Raw genomic sequence first — 22,903 nt, forward strand, 5'->3', positions numbered from 1 at the left:
GGTCCGGGGACCCGAACCTATGGGAGAAACTGAAAATTTCGAAATTCTGTTTTTTGCTGTACCGTAAAGTTAGTCGGGTGTGAGTCACTGGATCTGTCGAGGAAGGCAGTCCAGCTGTTCACGGGGCACGGTAACTTCCCGGGATACTTGGCTAGGTTTAACCTGGAGCAGGAGGTGCCGTGCCCATGTGGATGGGGGGAGCCTGAAACGTCAGAACATGTGATAGAGAGATGTATGGATGGATGGATGGATAGAACCGGGTGGCGCGAATGGAAAGAACGGCTGGAACAAGACAAGGGAGGAATGCTGATGAGAGACAGGAATGGAAGGAGAAATGAATGGATACGTGTAGCGAATGAGTGGGCAGAGAGTGTCGTGAGAGATGAGAGGGACGGATGAGAGGCAAGCTGCCAATGATGCTGCTAAAGAAACGACGCTAAAGAAACGATGATCTTCCCAGTCTAGACAACCCATGGATTAGACGCTATCTGACTTGTGAAACTCTTACAACCAGAAAATGAATTGTCAAACAGAGAGTAAAGACTTCCTGACGAAAGCACATTTGTCTCGTCATTCCATTTGCGTTCTAGGACATCGGCTGCGGATGCATATTCTCACCGGCAACAGGAGGTTGCATGTCTTGATGAGGATCTGGAGATGATTTCGAATTGGGGAGAAAGTAACCTGGTTAAATTCAATGTCACGAAAATCCTGGAATCAGATTTCTCTTCGCGAACTGGATATAATAATGTCAGGATAGATACTACCACTTTCTGCTTCGATAAGTTTGTTGAGGGTTAAATTGATTGCATACCAGTCTGTCTTGGCGAATCATGTCGCTGGAATTGCAAAGGCTGCTTCTCAAAAGCTTGGAAGCTGTTTCGATCCAGAAAACTGTACATACCTCAGCAACTCTTGATGTTTTATAGAGCTCAGATCAGACCTTCTTTGGAAGATTGTTTACATGTATGGAGTTTCGCGTGATTGGAGACACGAACATCACTTGCAACTTACATAGTCTGGAACATCGAATAAAGGGTGAAGATTTGTCTCCCTTTTATAGATGCTTTCACGGGAGGTGTTCAAGTGATTTGGCAAATTTGATTCCATCGGAAGCTCATCGTTTTGAGGTTCAACTCAGCACACGTCGAACTTCACCGTTCCAAAACTCTTTCAGTTGAAGAACTGCGTCTAAATGAATTTGATCTCCAGCGATTCAATTCTAACGTGAATCGCTACTTTCGCACAGGCACCGCTCTCACGGCCTGGCCACGGGGATCGGCGGTGCAAGGCGACCATTCGCGCGATACCGTTTGCAGGCCACGGGCAGTCACGTTCGCCGCCGCGACCAATAGTCCGACAGCGAAATGTCTTTATCGAATTTATCTCGATATTGCTTGGAAAGTACCTAATAGTTTTTTCGTTCAAGACCTACTATTTGTAAGAGATTGTGGAGTACATGATTTGAATAAGAATCGGGGTACACCCCGATATGGAGAATTCCACAAGAAGTACGAGAAATACAGATTATATCCAGAGAAAAATTTTTTGGGTATACCAGGATGAGTATTGAAACCTTCGATGAGTATTCAAACAGAATTGGAGAAAAAACTTAATGAAAATAGAATTTTTAGTGCCGCTATATGTGCATATGCATCTATATTAATCTACATTACGTATTCATCTATATACCTATGTATAGACGTAATATTTAATTAGCTGATCATATTTTGTAGAATTACCTATAGTATCCATCAGTATGAACAACTTTTCCCAAGAAAGTAATGGTCGCAAACGATTTTTTTTATAACTAAATTTATTTGGAACTATCTTTGCCCAAAATATTATCAGCTAATTAAATGTTACCCTGTATATTATTATTTCATGAAATAAAAAAACTTCCAGATATTTATGTTATTTATTGCAAAAATCTAAATTATATGACAGTGAGTTTTCGTACAACTAAAACAAAAAACAACTTCTAACTTGTAATTGACGGTAGAATGAATAATGAATTTCTAACTTTTTAATCAGTCTTTAATTCAGCAATAAAAGTCTCAAGTGTTCATTTTTCGCGGCGAAAACAACTAAACTCGTTTGATTACTGCACTATTCTCCGCCTCGCCGCAAGTCGCCCACGCGATTCGCTCGATACATTTCGCTAGACGCTTCGCCGTTCGCACCGCGCTAATATTCGCATTGGCGAGTGTCCCGTGGCCAGGCTGTTAGAGCGCGTTTCCTGTAGTTCTTGTGTTTTGTCCCTTAAATAAAGATTTTGACTTCATCGTTACCTCCATTGGTTGAATATTTTTTTATTTCCGGTTGAAAAACGGCCTGTTTATCTTTAATTTCCCTCAGAAGTTTTCGCTCCATCATTATTACATCCTCCAAAAACGACTTCAACATTTTTGGTGCTATAGTTATACCATAAATATCTACTATTCTTCTCTAGAAGTTACCTCGATGATGGCTTTTGATTAAAAGTAAGATTCAGAAAAATTAAAGTAAGATTTAGAAAATTAAAAATTTCAAGCATTTTGATCGCCTGAGTTTGGTGTGCAAAGGATATCTATGAAGATTTTTTCTAAAAATTGAAAACGATAATATAAACTGAAAAAAAAATTAGTATACATATTTTAAGATTCATATCCAATATCTCAAATTCATTATGTATATTTCGAAAGTCTGTCAGAAATGTCGATGTTGACGGCGCTTGTCATAAGGGAAATAATCACTAGAAGAAAATATTTTGTATTTTTCGATTTCTTGAATTTGGAGAAAAACTTATACTCCCCTTCTTTGCTCCAAAAAAATCCCCGAATATATCGGATAATAACCCGTGCGTAATAATCCGAAATCCAACAATTTAAAGACAATATTTACGACATTTTGTGTGTGTCATCGAATAATGATGATATAACAGCGCAATTACATTCGCACAATGATAAACTGTTTGGAAATTGTTAGCTCATTAAACAGGAGTGGTGGAGTGTGCGTGCACTATGCCGAAACTGATATCGCCATAATGGGGGAGGATTTGTATGACGGGAGGGGTCTTGTTTCGCCATAGGTTGGTATAACGAAGAAAAAAATCGCTGAGATCTGTCTACTTTTTTGTGATCATTTTTCAAGCAATTTTCACATCCATCCCGGTTCATTTGTTTAGATGTATCCACAATTTTATACTTGTGATGCACTGTTTGGAACCTTTGGTGTAGTAATGAATGTATCTAAAGAAATTAACTTTGAACGTTCAAGCCAGTCTCGGATTACCTGCACAGTAGGTTGAATGGGCTGACGCCTATCAGAAAACAACTACACCCCTGGCTAATACCACGAAGGGCGTTGCATTATATCCGACAGGCGTTAGTGCAGGAATCTTCACAGAAAATTTCCTGCATATGCAATTGGCAATACAACTGAAAGAGACGACCTCCAATTTTGGAACGGGCACAGTTGCAGACCGGTTTCGGCCTCATTAGCCACTCGTCAGTGCAAAATAGTGGTCATCATCGACCTAAAGTCAATGATATTACATAATTGAAAATCGCCGAAATCCATCTTGATTTTCTTCAGGTTGAAGCCTGGCTTCCTTCCCCTTTTAACTGATGTTTGCCAGAAAGACAAACGGGTCATAACTGATAAGGTGTTGAATGGTATGGCAACATGAATGTCCTCAGACATCAGTACCGCCCTTCACGATATACTCCTGCCTGGATGAGGTGAATTGGATGAAAACGTTGTTCATCTTTCATCGGAGGATATAGGGGCCTCATACGACAGAGTGTCGGGGCCTTCTATATCGGGAGGGTCGTCTATAGCATAATCCATAGCTTCCCTGACTAATAGGTTTTCATGAGTTTCTGCATCATCAAAAACTCTTTGATTTCTCGACTGGATGGACTGCCGAATGGAAGGCAGCTGCAAATCTCTAATTGAAAATCGGAATTATTTCAGAGTATTTCGTTCCTCTTCCTAAGTTGGAGCCAACTACAAAATGTCACTTCATCTAGTGGACGAGGTACTAACCAACTGCATATCCGAAATTTTCCCGATTCCTCTGAATAAGGAAGAAAAACGTTCTTATTAGTGAGTGGGCTATGCTTGAAGACTGACAGTAAACAAATCTAAAGAAATGAACTTTAAACATTCAAGCCAGTTCAAGAGTGTGCCCGTTCCAAAATTGAGGGTCGACTCTTTCAGTTGTATTGCCAATTGCATATGCAGAAAATTTTCTGTGAAGATTCCTGCACTGACGCCTGTCGGATATAATGCAACGCCCTTTGTGGTATTAGCCAGGGGTGTAGTTGTTTTCTGATAGGCGTCAGTCCATTCAACCTACTGTGTAGGTATATTCGAGACTGGCTTGAACGTTTAAAGTTCATTTCTTTAGATTTGTTTACTGCCAGCATAGCCCACTGACTAATAAGAAAGTAATGAATATTACGAAAGTTTTTATCCTAACACCAAACCGTCATTCTAACACCTCGACACGTGTTTCGATCACCCAGTGATCATCTTCAAGAGGAAGATTAAATAATCTTTCTGTCCTGTCCAGGTGTTGAAATAACGCTTTGGTGTTGGGATAAAAACTCCAGTAGCAGCTGGAAACGGTCACATAAAATTATCGATCAACTCCTTGAAAATGATATTACTTTTCTTTTTTGTTTGGAATATCACACTATAACTTATATCTTATCTCAAAATATTTTCCAGTTTGTTTTCACTCTTCCTTACTTCAAAACATTTCATCTGACCTGTTTAATTTGCTTGTAAGTTGGTTTTCAGGTCCTTTAATTCTCCAGTTTCATTTTTGCTTGAATTGAAAGGGGTATATTTTCAGTTGAGATTACTATTTGGAAGAGAAAGGTTTTGGATTTAAACTTCTCCATATTTATAAAAAAAATATGGAAATCTTCCAAAGAAAGGAAGAATGCAATCAATTTTAAAAAAGTAACTCTATACACAGATGTGTGGATCATGCAAACAAGTAATTTTCAGACATAATTTGGAAGAAAAGCCCCTCTCGAAACAGCTGCTTTCATTTGAATTACACAAAGAAAAAACTTTCGAAACAAATACTTTTGAACACATGAACACCGAATTATACAAAAAACACTTTTTTCTGTTCAGTTTGTATTAAAAATATTCGTTATGGAATTGAATCAGACATCATTCCCAGGATTGCTACAAAATATAGTGAATTAAAGAGGGTACATTTTCACAGGCATGGAACACTTCATCTTCATTGGTGGACATCCGATATTTCGGCATAAGACACTTGCCTTATGGCTTCTTCAGCACCAAATCCGGATAACATCATAAGATGAATCACTCAATTCATTCATAAAATTACGACTTTATGTCACGATTATTCAGTGTCCCTATCAAATCATTGATTCTCCTTCTTTTTCTATCTCCAATCACATTCAATCAATTGGATTTCTTTGTGAATTCTTCTTTATCCTTTCCGTTTTTTGTGATATTTGTTATTCGTTAAAAGATGAACATGGCCACAGAGTAAAAAGAAATAAGAATAAGCAAGAAAATAAAAATTAAACAATTACAAATATAATAAAATAAAAAAAGAATTGAAAAAAAAATTAAAATTAAAAAAAAAACACAAAAAGATTTCAAACCAAGTTACTTCACGGCGTTTCTAATGTCTTCGAGTGATTACTGGATCATTCCTCCGAGATATGACTTTTTATAGGTCATTAGAACGCTTTCACCTATTCCCTCTCTCCGCTTTACCAGTTTATCGAGAGTTGACCGTTTTCGTGCTAGATTACAGGTTTCCATATGTTGCGTATCTCTACGCTAGCTTGGCTGAATGCGCCGTTGGATAACCTATATGCAGTTTCTTTGAACTTCCTCTCAAACCAGTGCTCTGCTATTGCCGATTCGATGGTTTCTTCTTGCTGTGTGGTTTTTTGTGCTCTGCAATGCGATATTTCAATTTCCTCTTAGTTTCACCAATATAGGATTTTCTGCATTCACACGGTATATGATAAATGCAATTTTTGGAATCGCAGTCCGCGTTTGGTGGCCTGGTTTTCATGAGGCTGCTACGGATAGTGTTTTCGGATCTGAAGCAGGTTCTGATGTACTTAGACCCAATTCTTCTTATCCTTTCCAACAATACTCTGATGTAGGGAAGGGTAAGCACTGATTGATTGTGGCAGCTTCTCTTCCTTGTGAGGCTCTTGCTGTCTTCTTGCCAAAGTATGTTTCACCGTCACTTTAGAGTAATCATTTCGTTGAAGATTTTTTTTTGATGATGCCCAAGTCCTTCTTGAGACCTTGCTTCGTATTGGCCGCGGTGGTAGTGCGACTCACGATCGGAAGGCCGTGGGTTCGATTCCCGCCTCGACCAGATATTTTTCTCGAGAGAATTTATCTGGTTGAAGCTGGAATGATTCTGCAACCGTGTTAGGAATCACAAGTAAGAAGGTAAGACCTCATTAGTCCTTAGGTCGCACAAGTTTCTTGACTCCTGAGAGTTTTCGTTCGTATTGGGGCGACAGCTGATAAACGGAAAAACAGATTTTTTTTAAACAGAGCCCGAAAGCATTTATCTTCTAGAGTCTTTACGATTCCTCTTTTGGTATATTGATGGTGGTTGGATTCGTGATTCATGATAATCCAAACTCGTAAAATTCAACACAAATGTTATCAACAGAAACCAGCTGCATTTCGTGTTTTCGATTGGATAACCATTAGGTATCCATTATGTGGATTGAAATTAGAATAAACTTTTGAAAATCCACTCTTTTTGTCTGGACATTCTTAGTGTAATTATCGTCAAGACGACGAATTTTATTTAAATTTTTGTTGAAAGAATTCACCACTGGTGGAAATGGAAAGAATCCCTGAAAATATAGCGGTATCGGATGTATTGTGATTTTGAATCTGCCCCTGCTTGGATTTGTGGGCATTGTTCTATGGCATTGTCGACAGCCATGCCCATTGAATATTAATGACCCTTCATTGCGCAAACACTCACTTCATGTGAATATATCCTTTTCAATATTGTTATATATTTTCTGTTCTGAGCCTTTGTGGGCTGTGGAGCTAATCATCAGGTGATATATTAAATAATACAGGCAGGCATCTTCAGTAGAAACCCGAATTGGTAATATAGTAATATAGTTTGAAAAACTAAAAAACACGCTAAAAAGTTTAAAATATTTTTTTAAATAAGCTTTAAACAATAACGAACGAAAAATACTAGTATTATTGTGAAAAACGCGACGGGTGCTTTATATACGAAAAATGTGGCACAAAGCGCCCACGCTTTTATCACAATAATATCTATGATACCGTTATTGTTTTAATCTTATTAAAAAAATATTTTCAACTTTTTAGTTCGATATTCTTTAAAAGCTTGTTTTTTAAACTATATTTATTTTTCATTTTTGAGTTTCGTATGCTATAAAACCGTGTGTTTTAGTCTTTTTAAACTATATTTATTTTATCTAAACTTTGGGATCAATCAGCCGTATATTGTTTAGAAACATTACCATTGATATTTTCCGATTCAGAAGAGGGAGCTTGAAAATCAGCTACCAAGCCCAAGGCAGCAGGCGCGCAAAGGACGGTTACAAATAAGGCAGCAGGCGCGCGTGTTAATAAAAAAATACTTTTTTCAAATGAAGAAATACATGTCAATAATGTCGATAATTCTGTCAAATACAGATCCAGAGTTTGAGAGTTACAAGCAAACAAACAAACATACATAAATACATACATACAGGTGAAGCTAATAAAAGCGTGTATAATCTTTGGTAGAAGCCCTATTGGAAGGTACAGTTGGAATATCTTAACCTGTGTTGAAGAAACTCCATGACTTCAAGACCGTGTGTTAAATGGGAAACATTTTGTACATTAGAACATTTGTACATTTTCCACTCAACTAAATTTTTTTGGGCTGATATTGTTTCAGGTAGGCTTAAGTGCTTTAGTCAAAGGTTCTTGCAAACTATATTACAATCCGAGGTTCAGTAAATGTTTACAAAAGAACGATAATGTAGTTTTTTATAAGGACCACAATGAGGACAGAATAACATTACAGTGTAGTTTAAATGTATTCATATAAGGAGTTTTAGAAATATAAATTTGCAAAACCTTAATAACAACGTTAATTGAAAAAAAAAATATGTTGAAAAATATTATTCATATATAAGTTATTTGATGGTTTAAAATAAAAAATAGAAATTAAGATGTTTGTTGGTCGTTATAGTTTTATTTAATTCCTTGAGTTCAAAGGTGATCATTTAGTCTTTGGAAATAAATACGAAAATAGCATTTTTAATTTTCTAAGTGAAAGAAATACATATACGTATTTATATGTTGCCATTCTAGTTCGTCAGATGTGTCACTATCATTCATATTTATTAAAAATTGTTCAATTTGTTTCTCTATAACATTGTCAGAATGCCACACTTTTGCTCCACTTTTGCTGCACATGATCAATGCATTTTTTCCACTTATACAAGATGTGTGTCATTTCAGCAAATTTAAATGTAGTAGTATCCTCCGCAACAATTTTTTTTATATCAGCTCAACTCAATGAGATTAAGTTCGCAGTTATTTGGTGGTAGCCTTCAAACAATTTTATTTTGAACTTCAGCCATTTCATAAATAATGTATTTATCATTTTTCTGTGCTCATTAACTATTGCTAAAAGTTCCACTTCAAGTAATGTTTCTTCAAATCGGATCCTGCTAGATCTGCCAGTCTTGAATATCAGATTTTCTTGTTTTCGTAATTGGAATTTTTTTCAGTTTCCTAGAATGATACGGTGCATTGTTGTAAAACTTGTGTAAAACTTTTTCCAAGTGAGTGTTCCAGGTGAGTTTTTCATCAAGGACAATGCTATGCTATAGCTTTCTCAATCGTAAAATACGCTTGAGGAAGATATTGTATAGCGAAACACTTGTCGCGGTTTTTATAAAACCCTTTAAAGTGACAATCATACAATAAACTGTATCAATTAGTTTTAATATGGGTTTTCATCAAGTGTCAGCCAGTTGTATTCAATTGACCCAGTATTTTTCGCGGAGAGAAATGCTTGAAATTGTTAAGACAGATTTTTAGATGCCTTTGAGAATTCAGAAAAATGTGTAATTGAGATTTATGAACAGCGACAAAGGTCCCATTTCAAACAGCCTGTTGATTACTCTCTTACAATAATAACAGGCAGAAAACAGGTGATATTATTAGGTATCAGGTGGTCATCAACATAAATATCAAGAATCATAACAGAATGATACCATAACTAATAATAACAATCAATTTAATGACAGGCTACATTTGTGTCGAGTCGCTGTAGTTGTTCAGGCGTGGAAAAAGTGTTTTCTTAAGATGGAATAATGAAAACTATTCTCCTATTTTATTAATCCAGATGCCGAAATCCAACAATCATTCCTTTCACCCTTTTCCAATCAACTGTTCCGTCTATCGTATACGGAAATGTCATTAAACAATTTTGTTTTCGGCCAAACCCGTATTAGTATTCTAAATAACAGCATATTTCGTGATAAGCCCAATTTTCCCTTTGTTTATTGAACAAAGCCCATATACCACCCGAGTGGTTATATTTAACAAGAGCTGTCGAACAAGTACCATCGAACATTGAAATGAAATAGGGTGGATTGTTTGCTCACTGTAAACACCACTTCGACTCATGATTAAACCAATGCCAATCGACAGCTTTATAATGGTGTTATTTTATCAATTTCATGCTGGGTGGCCACATTGGATGTTTTATTGTCAATACTTTTCTGTTGATAAATTCCATTTCCAAGTCAACTAGAAATACTAGTTTGGCTCATCCATTTCTTCCAAGTCTCCGGGAAATACTGAAACTTCTTGGGCTTTATGCATCCTAATCCTTTTACCCCTTTGATGACTCCAATTCTAACAATCGTGCTCCTTGTTGTAATGCAGTATTTTCTGAATACTGTTGACCAGTGAATATGTTACCGGTCAAACCCGATTTTAGGCCAAACTAGTTTTACCTAGGCTAAACTAGTTTATCCTATATGCGATCGGATAAACCGGTACAGACTAGGCGAAACGGGTCTGTCCTAAGGATGATAGGAGAAACTAGTTTAACCTAGGAGGAACTGGTTGGGCCTAATATGAATAAGTACACTTCAGGATGAACTAGTTTGGCCTAGGATGAACTGGTTGGGCCTTATATGAATAGGTACACTTCAGGATAAACTAGTTTGGCCTAGTCTATTCTATGCTAACATGGAAAAATTAAGCGAGTAGGTACGTGTCGAGACCTGTGCATTCAGGGATCCCCCGATCGTATTTCTCATGTCGTCGCTTGCCCAGTTACGCTCATTCTGCTTTGAATTGAGGACGTGTTAGTTGATACTCGTGTTTTGCAGTAGACAAGCAGATCAAAAAAAGTGGAGAGAAAAGTTTGTAGCAGAAATTGCGGAAATTGAAAAGAAAAAGTCTTCTCATTATAATGTGTTGTTATCAGATAAATATTCGGAACTGGTTGAATAAGTGGAAGATGCTGAAAAGTCGGAAAAAAGGACACCTTTACAACAAAGACGACTCAAATGATTTGGTGTGCTAAAAATAGGAGATGTAAAAAAACAAATAGCACGGAGGGAAGGGAATATAAAATACTATCTACAGGCTGATGAGTTTTATGATGTGATTGACGCAGCTCATGTGGCGGATTAACATGGAGGACGTGCCAGAATGTTAGCCGAGACATCAAAAAAATATGCTAATATCACAAAAGAAATGATAAGCCCCTATTTATCAATGTGTGATGTATGTCAACAAAAGAAGACAAAAAAGAAGAGAGGACTAGTTTCAAAGCCGATTCTTCACTCTGAAATGAATAGCAGATGCCAGGTGGATTTGATCGATTTTCCTGGCCTACTACCTGAATGATATATTTCTAACTATAGGAGCACCATGCATTCTCCAGTCTGACAATGGTAGAGAATTTGTCAATAATGTGATTAGTGAGCTCGCAACTCTTTGGCCAGAACTTGAAATTGTACATGGAAAACCAAGGCACAGTCAAAGTCAGGGTTCCGTTGAACGCGCTAATCAAGATTTAGAGAACATGATAAGTTCTTGGCTGAAGGACAACAATTCAACGAAATGGTCGGAGGGTTTAAGATATGTCCAGTTTATGAAAAACCGTGCCTTTCACTCAGGAATAAAACAATCGCCTTACAAGGCCTTATTCGGGATAGAGCCTAGAGTAGGACTTTCGACTTCATCGTTACCGCAAGAAATAATAAATGATCTTCAGGATGAGGACGACCTCAGAAAAGTTATCAAACATGATTCGAATAGTAACCATAGTGAAGATGGAGATGGCGGCGTTGTGGAAATTGATACACAGAACATTAAAGATGCTAGAATAACGGCGGCAAAAAATCTAAAAAAAACAAGCAAAAAAAATGAAAGCTTCTTCCGACAAATCCCATCCACCTGTCAACATTGGAGACAATGTAACGATACCGATTCAAGACGTAGACAAAGGCAGAGGTGATCTCAGAAACATTATTGGGGTTATTCTTCGGAAAAACAATGAGGACCTTTATAAAGTTGGCACCAAACATGGTGTATTGCAGAAATTATATTGCAGGTACAGATTTTTTGCTCACTGTATTTTTACAGCCCATTTTAATAATACTTATTTTAAATAGACTTATACTTCAATGTCGACATTACCATATTTTTCTGTTGATTGAAAAATATTAGTTTTGATTTGTTTTTTTTTCAGAACTGAATTCGATATTTGCATTCAGAAATTTTAAACGTAGGTGATGTTGACTAAAATACTGAAATATCTCTGAGGACTGCAGCGACTAAACATTCAGTTGGTTCAGGGCAAGGTTTCGTAAGGTGCAGCTGCGTAAAACAATGTTTGACAAACAGGTGCAAATGCAAGAAAAAAATGGTGCTCTGCAATTCTGAATGCCATCAGAGTACACCATGCAAAAATAAGTAAATTTGATTTTGATCTAATTAATACATACATCTTGATTTTATTACTCGTATTTCTGGTATTTTATTATTCCCTGTTAGCATAGAATAGACTAGGCCAAACTAGTTTATCCTGAAGTGTACCTATTCATATAAGACCCAACCAGTTCATCCTAGGCCAAACTAGTTTATGCTGAAGTGTACTTATTCATATTAGGCCCAACCAGTTCCTCCTAGGTTAAACTAGTTTCTCCTATCATCCTTAGGACAGACCCGTTTCGCCTAGTCTGTACCGGTTTATCCGATCGCATATAGGATAAACTAGTTTAGCCTAGGTAAAACTAGTTTGGCCTAAAATCGGGTTTGGCGTGTAACATATATACGTTTATCTCCGTTACTGATCGGCAGATAGTGTTGAACTGATGGTTCAGTTGTTAGCCACCGATGGGGCTCGATACGCGCTCCTAATATACTTCACCAAAAGACTTGTCATTTCGGGATAAGCTGAGACCCGATATCACTCGACAGTGAAAACCAGTATTCAGCGTACTGATCTAGGAAGATCAGTACGCTGAATACCCAAGAATACCCTTGGTGGAAGGTCATCCTCGTTTCCTTCAGGTTTGGAGTCCAGCTCCCCTACCCTTTCGGCTGATTATTGGTCTCAAGAGGGACCAATGGGTTCATGGCTGATTTGTATGACGGCATGAAGTCCTTAGACATCAGTGCCGCCCTTCACGGGATGCCCTTGGTGTGATCATTGAACCCCTTTCTCATGTGGAATATTTTTTTAGGAAGTCTCGACCCACGACACTTTTGATAAAGAGATAATAAAGAGATTCACCAAATTTCAGCCTTCCATTCATAGAGGTGTTCACTTCAATTTTCAGTTGTTCACATTCGAGAATAAATGGATATAAACTGAGAGATTTTTTCCATTATGGTCTGATCAAAGATCTGATCAAGATCTGAACAAAATAGTAGCGACAGATTTCGATTCATGCACCATCTATCAACGTGTGTACAAAGGTGGGTCAATCTGCAATCTCATTTCTCGCGCCGAGAGTTTTTTGCAAACCAAAATCGAGTTGGTAGAAACACCAGGGTGGCCTATAGTCATTTTGTTTCTTGTCGTCTTCGGCGTGTAGAGCTGGAAAACGTGTTTCCTAGTGTCTCCATCACCGAGTGATCTCTGGCTAAGCTGGCAACCCTCTGGGTTGCCATGTGTACAAAGTCGGGTCAATGTCCAATCTCATTTCTAGCGTCGGAAGTTTTTTGCAAAACAAAAGTGAATTGGGTGGGCTGAAGTCATTTTATTTTTTGTCGTCTTCAGTGTGTAGAGCTGGACAAAGCGTTTTCAGTGGCTTCATCACCGTGTGGTCTCTGACTAAGCTGGCAACCCTCTGGGTTAGTGATTGTTGCCGTTTGCCGACTCCTTCGACCCTTTATTCCATCTAAGTGAAGTCTACGTCAAGTCTGCCGTCAAATTGTTGAATTTGACTCGACAGTCTCTTTCATGAATTCGATTATAGTAGGTACCTGTTGATAGATTTGTCCATTTTTCGTATTTATCTAAGTACATTCATCAAGAATGAAGTTTTATTCTCTACCACAAGATGTACCTTTCTACCCTGTGTATATATTCTCCAACCGAGTTACCCGAGGAATGGAAACCAACACGAACACGAACCACGCTTCAATTAGTGCCCGAGCAGATTTGAGGGAAACATTACAGTATACTAATCTCTACAGATCCTTTGTTGGATATTTTTCATGCTCTTTTAGGCATAATTTGGGTGGTCCATAAAATGCTTACGGTGCCTCACAGTCACATAAAACATGACGAGCTGTCTCTGTAACTTTGTTATTTCTGTTATGCAGCTTATTTTGTTCTCTAAATAGGCCATGTCCAGTGAGTAGCTCTGTAATTATCCTGTGTTGTGTTGAGGCATGTTATCAGTTCTTTTTTCAGACGTTCTTTTTATTAAGACTTTTCCGTGTGCATTTCTGGGTGTATTTTTAAGTACTCTTCATGTTTCATATCATTTATCCAGTTTCTGATCTGGTCACGTACTATTGATTTTGGTACCTTTACAACTGGTTCAGGTTTTCTGTATTCTGAAGAACAATAAAATTAGCTTTTTAATTTGAAGACACACTGAATGCAGAGAGATATCTCCAAATATTAAGGACGACTGTAACCGATTTTCTTGAAAATTTGCCTTAAGAGGAATATAGGAATTCGTGGTTTCAACTGGACGGAGCGCCAGCTCATTCCACCCAGGAAGTTTCCAGGAAACTTGACGAACTCTTCGACGATCGTTGGTTTAGGCGTTTAGGGCCGTGGGATTGGCCACCGAGATCACCCGATCTCACGCCACTTGACTTTTTTTATGGGGTGTTTTGAAAGAAAGGGTATACAGTACTCCAGTGCCTACCAAAAAAGAATTGCGACGGCGAATAGTCCGGAGTATTGAAGATCTGGATCTCCAGGAAATTGAAAAAGCAACCACAAGTCGCGTACAAAAAAACATTTTAAAGTGTTTAGAATGTGATGGACAAAATTTTCAGCATTTATTGTGAAAATGTGATATTTTGTTTATAATTTTGTTATTTTGAATCATCCTATTCTGTTATTGCCTGTACTTTCACATGTTTTAGCCCCCAAAATCTTACTTTTTGCCTAGAAATGATTGATTTTTGGTAAAGTTGTTTCCTGGAAACTTTGAGCCATAGTTAAGGAAATTATTTTGTAACCTTACAAACTTCCTCTCGTTCATTGGTGTTAATTCAGGATACATTTGGTTGAATTTTTTACACGTTCTGACAATGATTTGATCACTTTGTTCATGTGTATAATAAATAATTTCATAAGAACTTCGTTTGAATTAATTTTGGAAGATGATTCGAAACACCGTCGATAACTCTTTGTAAATTACTTATAAAAGTAACCGAACTGCTATAAGCTTGATAATTTCACTGCTATCTAAATCCAAATTCTAAAAAAAAATGTTTCTAGAAGAAGCGACTTTATTGAGAAAACTTGACGATTTAGGTATAGGGACATGATATATCATCTTGAAGCATTTTTCACCATCTTTCAATTTACCTAGTAATATACAGGGGGTTTCATTTGAAAAAATGAACTTTTGACTACTTTTATGCACAATGGAAATAATAATAATTTTAGAACGCCTTGTATGATATGGAGTCGATTTCTTGGTGTTATTTGAATATTTCGAGTTTGTCCAAACTATCATCAAAATATCAACTTTTCATGAATTGAGAGTACTGATGTACTTAATTTCAATGAAGGCTATGTTTTGGACCATATTTAGCACAATTTATTTTTTATCTCGAAAACAGATAGAAATAGGTATAGGGTATTATTAACAAAAAAGTATTGAAATACCAGAGCGATTCCAAAAATGTATTAATATATGGGGTGTTCCATTTAAAAAAATGAAGTTGCTAGGACTTTTTGATGGAAGTGACAACGCCGCAATGCTGAAAATATTTCAGATCGATAGAACAGGTAAGGAAATGTGAGAGGTGAAATTTTCAGAAAAATCATGCTTTACGTTTTCCAGAAACGTCTATCCTACCATCTACCATGAGTCACGCTGTATTAGGTTTCCTATTTCAATAAAGATTATTATTATTATTTAGCAAGGATGAGAAACTGGAAAAACCTTCAAAATGTGCAAGAAAATCAGTTATTTGAAATCAAGGAATCGTTACTGAACACAACATTGCACTGACGATATTTGAGAAAAAATCATACTCTTGATAGATACTCTTGATCTTAAAATAAATTCCGGGAACAATAAATAAGTATATAGATTATATGAGAGCCTATCCGGGACAGAAATTTCAATTATAATACGGTGGTCCAGGACAAATTCAAAACCAAAGGCACTTGAAAGAGCGGCCACCAAGGAGTGGCTAGTAAAAAATAAAGTGCAAAATTTGGAGAAGATTAAATGGTACATAACTCATTTTGCCGGAACCATAAGGCTTTCTTCTAGTTATGCTGCAAAAAGTGCCTTTACTTCGACTTCTCAAATTGTGTGTAACCTTAAGATAGGTTTGGCTCTGGTATACATACCGGAAACATAGAGACAGGTTAGGGCTACATTCATTTTGATTCCCGGAAAAATCGGAAAGGCTTATCACATCATTTGCAATAGAAACATCAGAAAACTACTATATTTATTATTACGGTCATATTACTGGCTAAAAGACCACTGCATTGATGCGTTCAGGTCAGATATGTGTGCCTCATAACGGGTCAGAGAAAAATTAGAATATGGTTATAAGAATGAGCTGCTTTCTTGAATGTTGAGGACGCATTGTGCAACGGTACTAGCTGCAGCTGCAGATTGGGATACACGACCATAAGTAGGTGAATTGTAGTGGCACGGCTGTTATTCCACTAATTTTGCAGACCTGCTCTACTGATCCGTCTTTGGGCTTGAAATAAGGAACATTGAGCATCCTCAGAAAGTAAAGGTGTTGGCTGAAATTTATGGAGATGAATTTATCGAACAATTGTTTGTCGATGATAGCTTATGTGATGGAATTGTTTTGAATATTTTGAATTCGAATTAGTTTATGAATTGATTAATTTGTCTGTTCGAACCATGAAAACCAACTAGTACGTCATCAACATGTCTGAACCAAAACACAATATGTTTCTGGGAAAGGAGATTGGAAAGGATACGGGTATTTTCTAGTGTATCCAAGAAAATGTCTGCCAAAATGGGACTTAATGGCGAGCCCTTAGGGAGAATTGAGTTTTGCAGATTTTTTTTTTCAGTTGAAGAAATTCTGTTTCAGACATGTATCAAGGAGTTTGCAAAATTCTGTAGTTATACAGAGCGGTCCAACAAAAAGTATGCACCTTGCTTTTCTCCTTTTTTTTGTAACTTAACGCAAAAATGCTCAGACAGATCAATTTTGCTTTTGAGGGGTATTTTTCTACCTGTGCCTTCAACCCCCTAGCGAGGGTGAGGAACAACCCTAAAATTTTAAATGGAAAGTGGAGTCGAGTGATATATCATTTGAAAGGGTACAAAATTATCTTTCCAATGATACTTAATTTGTTGTATTTCACTCAAACATGTAGGTATTATGAAGAAAAACAACTACAACCCAGTACTTTGAAATGTGTAATTGACTTCAGGCAAGTGCTGAAAATGTGACTCATTTGCTTCCATACAATAATACAGATTCCGTTCAAATCTATTCCTAACATTCTGTAGCATATCAGGTGTTATACTTCTGCACTCTGCTGTAATTCGTTGGCGAAGCTCTTCTATGGACTCGGGCTGCGTAGCAAAACATTTATTTTTCAAGTGGCCCCAAAGGAAAAAGTCTAAAGGCGATAAATCAGGTGACCTGGCAGGCCATTCGATGGGGCCTCTTCTTCCAATCCACCGTCCAGGAAACCGGTCATCTAAAAACTCTCTTACCGGAGCAACATAGTGAGGAGGTGCTCCATCTTGCTGGAAATGAAGCCGATCATCATTATGATTTTGGTCATTTTCAATTATTTCTGTTATGAGAGGATCAATTGTATGTTCAAGCATGTCCAGGTAGACCTCACCAGTTAAATTCCCAGGAATAAAAAGTGGCCCTACGATATGACTACGTAATGTGTCACACCAGACATTGATTTTTTGAGGGTACTGGGTATGGACCTCTCAGAATAAGTGTGGGTTACTGTAATCCCAGTAAAGGCAAGTATGCCTATTCACAGCTCCATTCAAAAAAAATGTACTCTCATCGGAAAAGCACGTGTTGAATGATAAGTGCGGATCATCAATTAGTAGCCGGCTCAGTTGTTCACAAAATTGCAGACTTCTATCAGGATCATCTTCATTGAGTTCCTGTACTAATTTAATTTTGTACGGATGGAATTTATAGGCTTTTAATATCCGTATTATGGACGAACTCTCCCGTTCGTCCACCTGAGGCTGCAGCAAGCTGACGGGTACTTTGAGTATGATCCAACTCAACATGTCCCAAAACAGCGACTTCCACTGCTTCATTTCTGATCGGTTTCCGTGGCTGGTGTTTCACATTACAGACAGATCCGGTATCGACTAACTTGGTAACGTACGAATCATTCACATTTTTTTCGGGATGACTGTTATTAAAGAGGCGAGCAGTAAGTCTAGCACAACTATTATGTCGATAATGAAGTTTAACAATTTCAACTCGTTCAGGAATGGAATAAACCATTTTTACAGTAAAGTTGAAATAATTTCAAAAGCAATCAAACTGAATCAATGAACGTTTGCCTAAATTCTTTTTGTACACTTATCTGCTGTTGTTATTTGAACCAAAAAACGCACTAGAGAAATTGAGGAATGTAGTAGTGTTAAAAATGCCGTTTTTTCGCATTTTTATTAACACCAAAAATATCGAGTAAATGTTCTTGCTTTTTTTTATAACTATTCAAGTAAATACAACAAATTAGGTATCATTGGAAAGAGAATTTTGTGCACTTTCAAATGATATATCACTCGACCCCACTTTCCATTTGAAATTTTAGGGTTGTTACTCACCCTCGCTAGGGGGTTGAAGGCACACGTAGAAAAATACATCTAAAATGTGTCCCCCTCAAAAGCAAAATTGACCTGTCCGAGCATTTTTGCGTTAAGTTACAAAAAAATGAGAAAAGCAAGGTGCATACTTTTCGTTGGACCACTCGATATATGGATTTGTATTACTCTTATCTAATATGTATTTCACGAGGGGAAGACATTCGTCTGTTGGACTATTAGGAAACATGTTTTTTACGTCGAATGATACGAGTTTGATATTATTTTTGATATTCAGATTTGATAATTTGTCAGCTAGGTCTACTGAATTCAGAACTGTATTTAAAGGGTTGAATTTTGTGAGGTCTCTGAATCTTCAATTTAAAAATTTAGACAACTTACTGGTTGGGACATCTATATATGATGCTACGGGTCATATCCCATGATGTGGGAAACAGCATTGTCGATTTCTCCATGACTTTCTTAGCTTGCTGGAAATACATTTTGCAAACCCTCCCTACTCTACAGATACAGATACATATACCACAAAATAAACAAGTCATCAGTATCACATATTATATAAAACTCGTGGAAAATAGACAAAAGTGTGTTTTTATAGTTTATCCTCAGTGACAGTAGAATGAATATTTATTTTGCTATGTAGCTACAAAAACACATGATTTCGAAACGGAGAAAACTTTTGAGGGAGTCTAATACATCAGATTTTTTTATTTTTGACTTTAATGAAAATTCGGAAAACTTCTGGATGCAATTTAGAAAGAATACAAAGGAAGACTCGAAAGTTATTGAATTTTTGGAATTTTGTCAGCATACACAATTGTTGTTAGAAAAATTCGAGAATTGGAAATTAAAAAAAATGCTCGATTGTTTAATTTCGCGGCGTCCTTATAACGCCATCTTGGCGCCCGGGGAGCCGCGTCGTGCACACTTTCGGTTATTAGGGTGTTGTTCAAACCTCTGAAGCGATGGTTGGGGCAAGGATGTTGTTTTGAGCATTTACTAATATATCTTTTCAACTTCTGAAATAATTCAGTTGGGAATCTTTAGAATTCGACCCACTGCGTAAACAAATGAATAACAGTGTCTATAAGAGTCAATAAGTAGATAGTTCAAAAGTACATTAGTGAAGTTGAAAATTTAGATTGCCGCCTTTCAGGATATATTTTTCCAATTCGGCGTCATCATTCGCGAAAAACACTAAACACGCCACATTTCTCTCCTCTTGAAAAGACCCAAAGTGACCGTTGCAATATCATTCACCGAAAAGATCCGCCTCCCGCCGGCAGTCCAATAGAAACCGGAAGGAAACGGCGATCTTTCTCCTTCTTCCATCTCGAAGTTTTCCGGCACTTCCGGCCCGCAACTACCGACCTCTTTAAGTAATGTTATAAACCTGTACATTTGCAGAGATAACTAATTTTCGGGCGGATAATCGAAGAATCGACGGTTGTAAAAATCAGAGCAATGGGAGGGGGGTGGGCTTCTTGTTTGGAGGGAAAATTGCTAACGGTTTTCTGGAAGAATTGTTTGAATTAGGTGAGAGCGGAAAATCGAGTCGGAAGTATATATAAGTATACAGGGTATGCTTCAATGATAAGTGAATATTCAAGGGTGTAAATCTATATGAAAATATAATATTGCTGGAGTTTATTCCCAACACCAAAACGTTATTTTCAACACCTTAACACCTAGATTAAACTAAATTACATACAATATTGTCCTTATTTATATCATAGATACCACACCTGTGTCTTAATTATATTAAATTAATTTTACATATTACCTTATCTAACAGTTAGGTAAATCTGATAATGAATAATATTTCAACAAGCTATTTAGAATACTATTAGGTATTGGTCCACTATTGTTATTCATAATATTATTATGTTTACTTATGTCTTGTTAACGTATCTAACTGATTTTAACGAATTAAAGTACATGGAATGGTTTTGTTGCAAAATATGATGATCGACTGCTGATCTTACATATTTTAGGTGTGATAAGTGTTCAATATATCTTGTTTTGATAGATATTTCAGTCTGTCCATAATATTTTGCATCGCAATCCCTACATTCATTTTGGTAAATTCCAGAATTTTCCGAATTGTCGACTTTGTCCTTGGATTTCCTAGAAGGCTCTGTAGTATATGACTTATTTTAAATACCACCTTCATACCTAGTTCCTTAAAAATATTTTCAAAATTCTTCGTATATCGGTGGTATGGAACTGATATATATTTATCTTGGTTTTCGTTTTTCCCAAAAGTCAAGATTTCGTTCATTCTCAACCTAAATTTTTCATCCTTATAATATCATCTATAATACCCCTCGAGAAACCGTTACTGACTACAATTTCCTATATTGTCCGTTTTTCTTTCATGTACCTCTCATGTGTGAGAGGATATGTCAAAAGACGATGTATAGTCGAAGTAAACGATAGTGTGCACTCTTGAAGTTGGCGGCAAAAAAACCAATACATAGAAATTAATCGGCAGCGAACTGGTCCACGTGGACTATAGACTTGGCGGTTCGTATTGGATAATTTTTACTAACCGAGTTTTATAATTGGCTGAGGAGTCATAACATTTAATTTGAAGTCATGTTACGATGATGAACAGAAATCAGGAATGCGGGAATTGTTATCGCCCTCGTGTTATTAGTGTTCATTTCACGAACTGATCGCGATTTGAATGTTGAAATTCGATATCGGTGCAGTTATAATTACTTAAAATTTGTGTTATCTGTTCAAATTGTGGCGTCCTTGGATAAGTACTAATAGTGATAACGAGTGTGATAACAACGCAAACTTTTTCCAGTGTAGTGATTCCAATAGCGATGGTGAATAATGCGAAAAAGAGATACCAGTGAATAAGATTCGGATGCATTTGAATATTGAAACACAGAGAGTATGTTTCAATGTATATAAGGATCTTCATCTCAAGTTTGGTTTTGAGGAAAACAAACTATTACAAGCAACATCAGATTTGACCTTGATTCCTTTCCCAACTGTTCGTAAAATAGTCAAAACAAACCTTATGAACGCAAGAAGCTATGTGATACAAGATTACCAAAACCTTTAGATGTGCATCTAATGAAATCATTGAAAAAACAATATACGACTGTTACAAAAGCAATGTGATTCCTACAACTGAAATCATAAGAAAGAAATTGAATACTTCCGGTCATAACGTCATAACAAAACTCTTCAGAATTGAATAAAGAAACTAGTATGTCGATTTGAAATAATAAACAAACGTCGAGCAATTATGGAAAGCAGAAGAATAGTGGAATTGCGTAACAAATACTCAGAACAAATAACCAAATATAGACAAGAACAACGGCAAATTTTCTATTTGGACGAAACTTGGTATGACACTCACGACACAGTTACGAATGGTTGGACTGATGGTTCGAGAATATGTACGCTTAATATGCCTGCAAACAAAGGATCGAGACCATTCATTGGGTTCCGAATTCTTTGAAATTATGTGGACTGCAATGTTGACTATTATAAGAACATGGAAGCTAACATTTTCGAGGAATGGTTTGAAAACACATTGATTCCAAATTTGGATGCTAATAGTGTAATAGTTCTTGGCAAGACTTTCTATCTTTCGCGACAACTCATCAAAGTACCGGATAAAAATTGGAGGAAAGATGAAATACAAAGTTTTTAAATAGATAACAGTTTGTATTTTGAAGATAACCATACCAAAAAACAACTACTTGAAGTTTTACCGACAAAAATACTTAAAAAAGTGTATGCCCTTAAAAGTATTGCTGATAAGTATGGACCATACCGAGACTTTCCCCCTATTTTTGTGTTTTCAATCCCATCGAGTTGATTTGGGGAAAATTGAAACTAAGCATCAGGCCTTAAAATAATTTTCCAAAATTTGATTAGATGGTGATATAGCTAATTAAAGAAGAAGTATCTAATATTACCGAAAAAGACTGGTAAAAAAGGTAAAAGTAATTTTAGTTGAAAAAGACTATATGGAGATTGGACACTTCCATATCAATGGTGGAAATAAATTCATTATTGATTTAAATGACGACAGTGATAGTGAAACGGATAATATGGAAGAGGAATCATCAGAAGCTTTCGAAGCGATCGATTGTATATATATGTGATAAAGTAGTATTCAGATATATTTTCAATTATCACCGTTATTTGAATCCCTACTTTTCCACTCACCTATATAAACGAAATATTTATTATATATATTTGTTTGTTACCCTTTAATCGTTTAATGCAGGTACTAACTACAAAATAACAATAAATCCAGTTCGCATTTATGACAATATATCTCTGTAGTTCGTAAAATAATTTTTTGCTGCGAACTGGTTTATTTTGGG

The 22,903-nt window shown here is 36.6% G+C and overlaps 2 protein-coding genes across 2 annotated transcripts in view; both read left to right on the forward strand.

Moving 5' to 3' along the window:
• The window catches only part of LOC111514257 (chromosome transmission fidelity protein 18 homolog), a 103,974-nt gene that overhangs the window by 60,782 nt on the left and 20,289 nt on the right, over positions 1-22,903 (forward strand). The gene's annotated exons all lie outside the window — the stretch shown is intronic.
• On the forward strand, positions 10,729-11,579 carry LOC141482552 (KRAB-A domain-containing protein 2-like). The gene is made up of 2 exons (XM_074176042.1): positions 10,729-10,909; positions 10,944-11,579. Exons 1-2 carry the CDS (start codon positions 10,729-10,731, stop codon positions 11,537-11,539), a joined length of 777 nt encoding a protein of 258 aa, XP_074032143.1. The 3' UTR covers positions 11,540-11,579.

The sequence above is a fragment of the Leptinotarsa decemlineata genome, unplaced genomic scaffold (assembly GCF_025532065.1).
Source record: "Leptinotarsa decemlineata unplaced genomic scaffold, Ldec_3_MD MMD2_tig00001393_RagTag_RagTag, whole genome shotgun sequence".
Taxonomy (NCBI): domain Eukaryota; kingdom Metazoa; phylum Arthropoda; class Insecta; order Coleoptera; family Chrysomelidae; genus Leptinotarsa; species Leptinotarsa decemlineata.

Excerpts from the sequence above, each read along its gene's own strand:
- LOC141482552 (XM_074176042.1), top strand. The coding sequence starts at position 10,729 with ATGTTAGCCGAGACATCAAAAAAATATGCTAATATCACAAAAGAAATG. Across the intron at positions 10,910-10,943 it reads GGATTTGATCGATTTTCCTG|GAGCACCATGCATTCTCCAG; the intron begins GCCTACTACCTG and ends TTCTAACTATAG.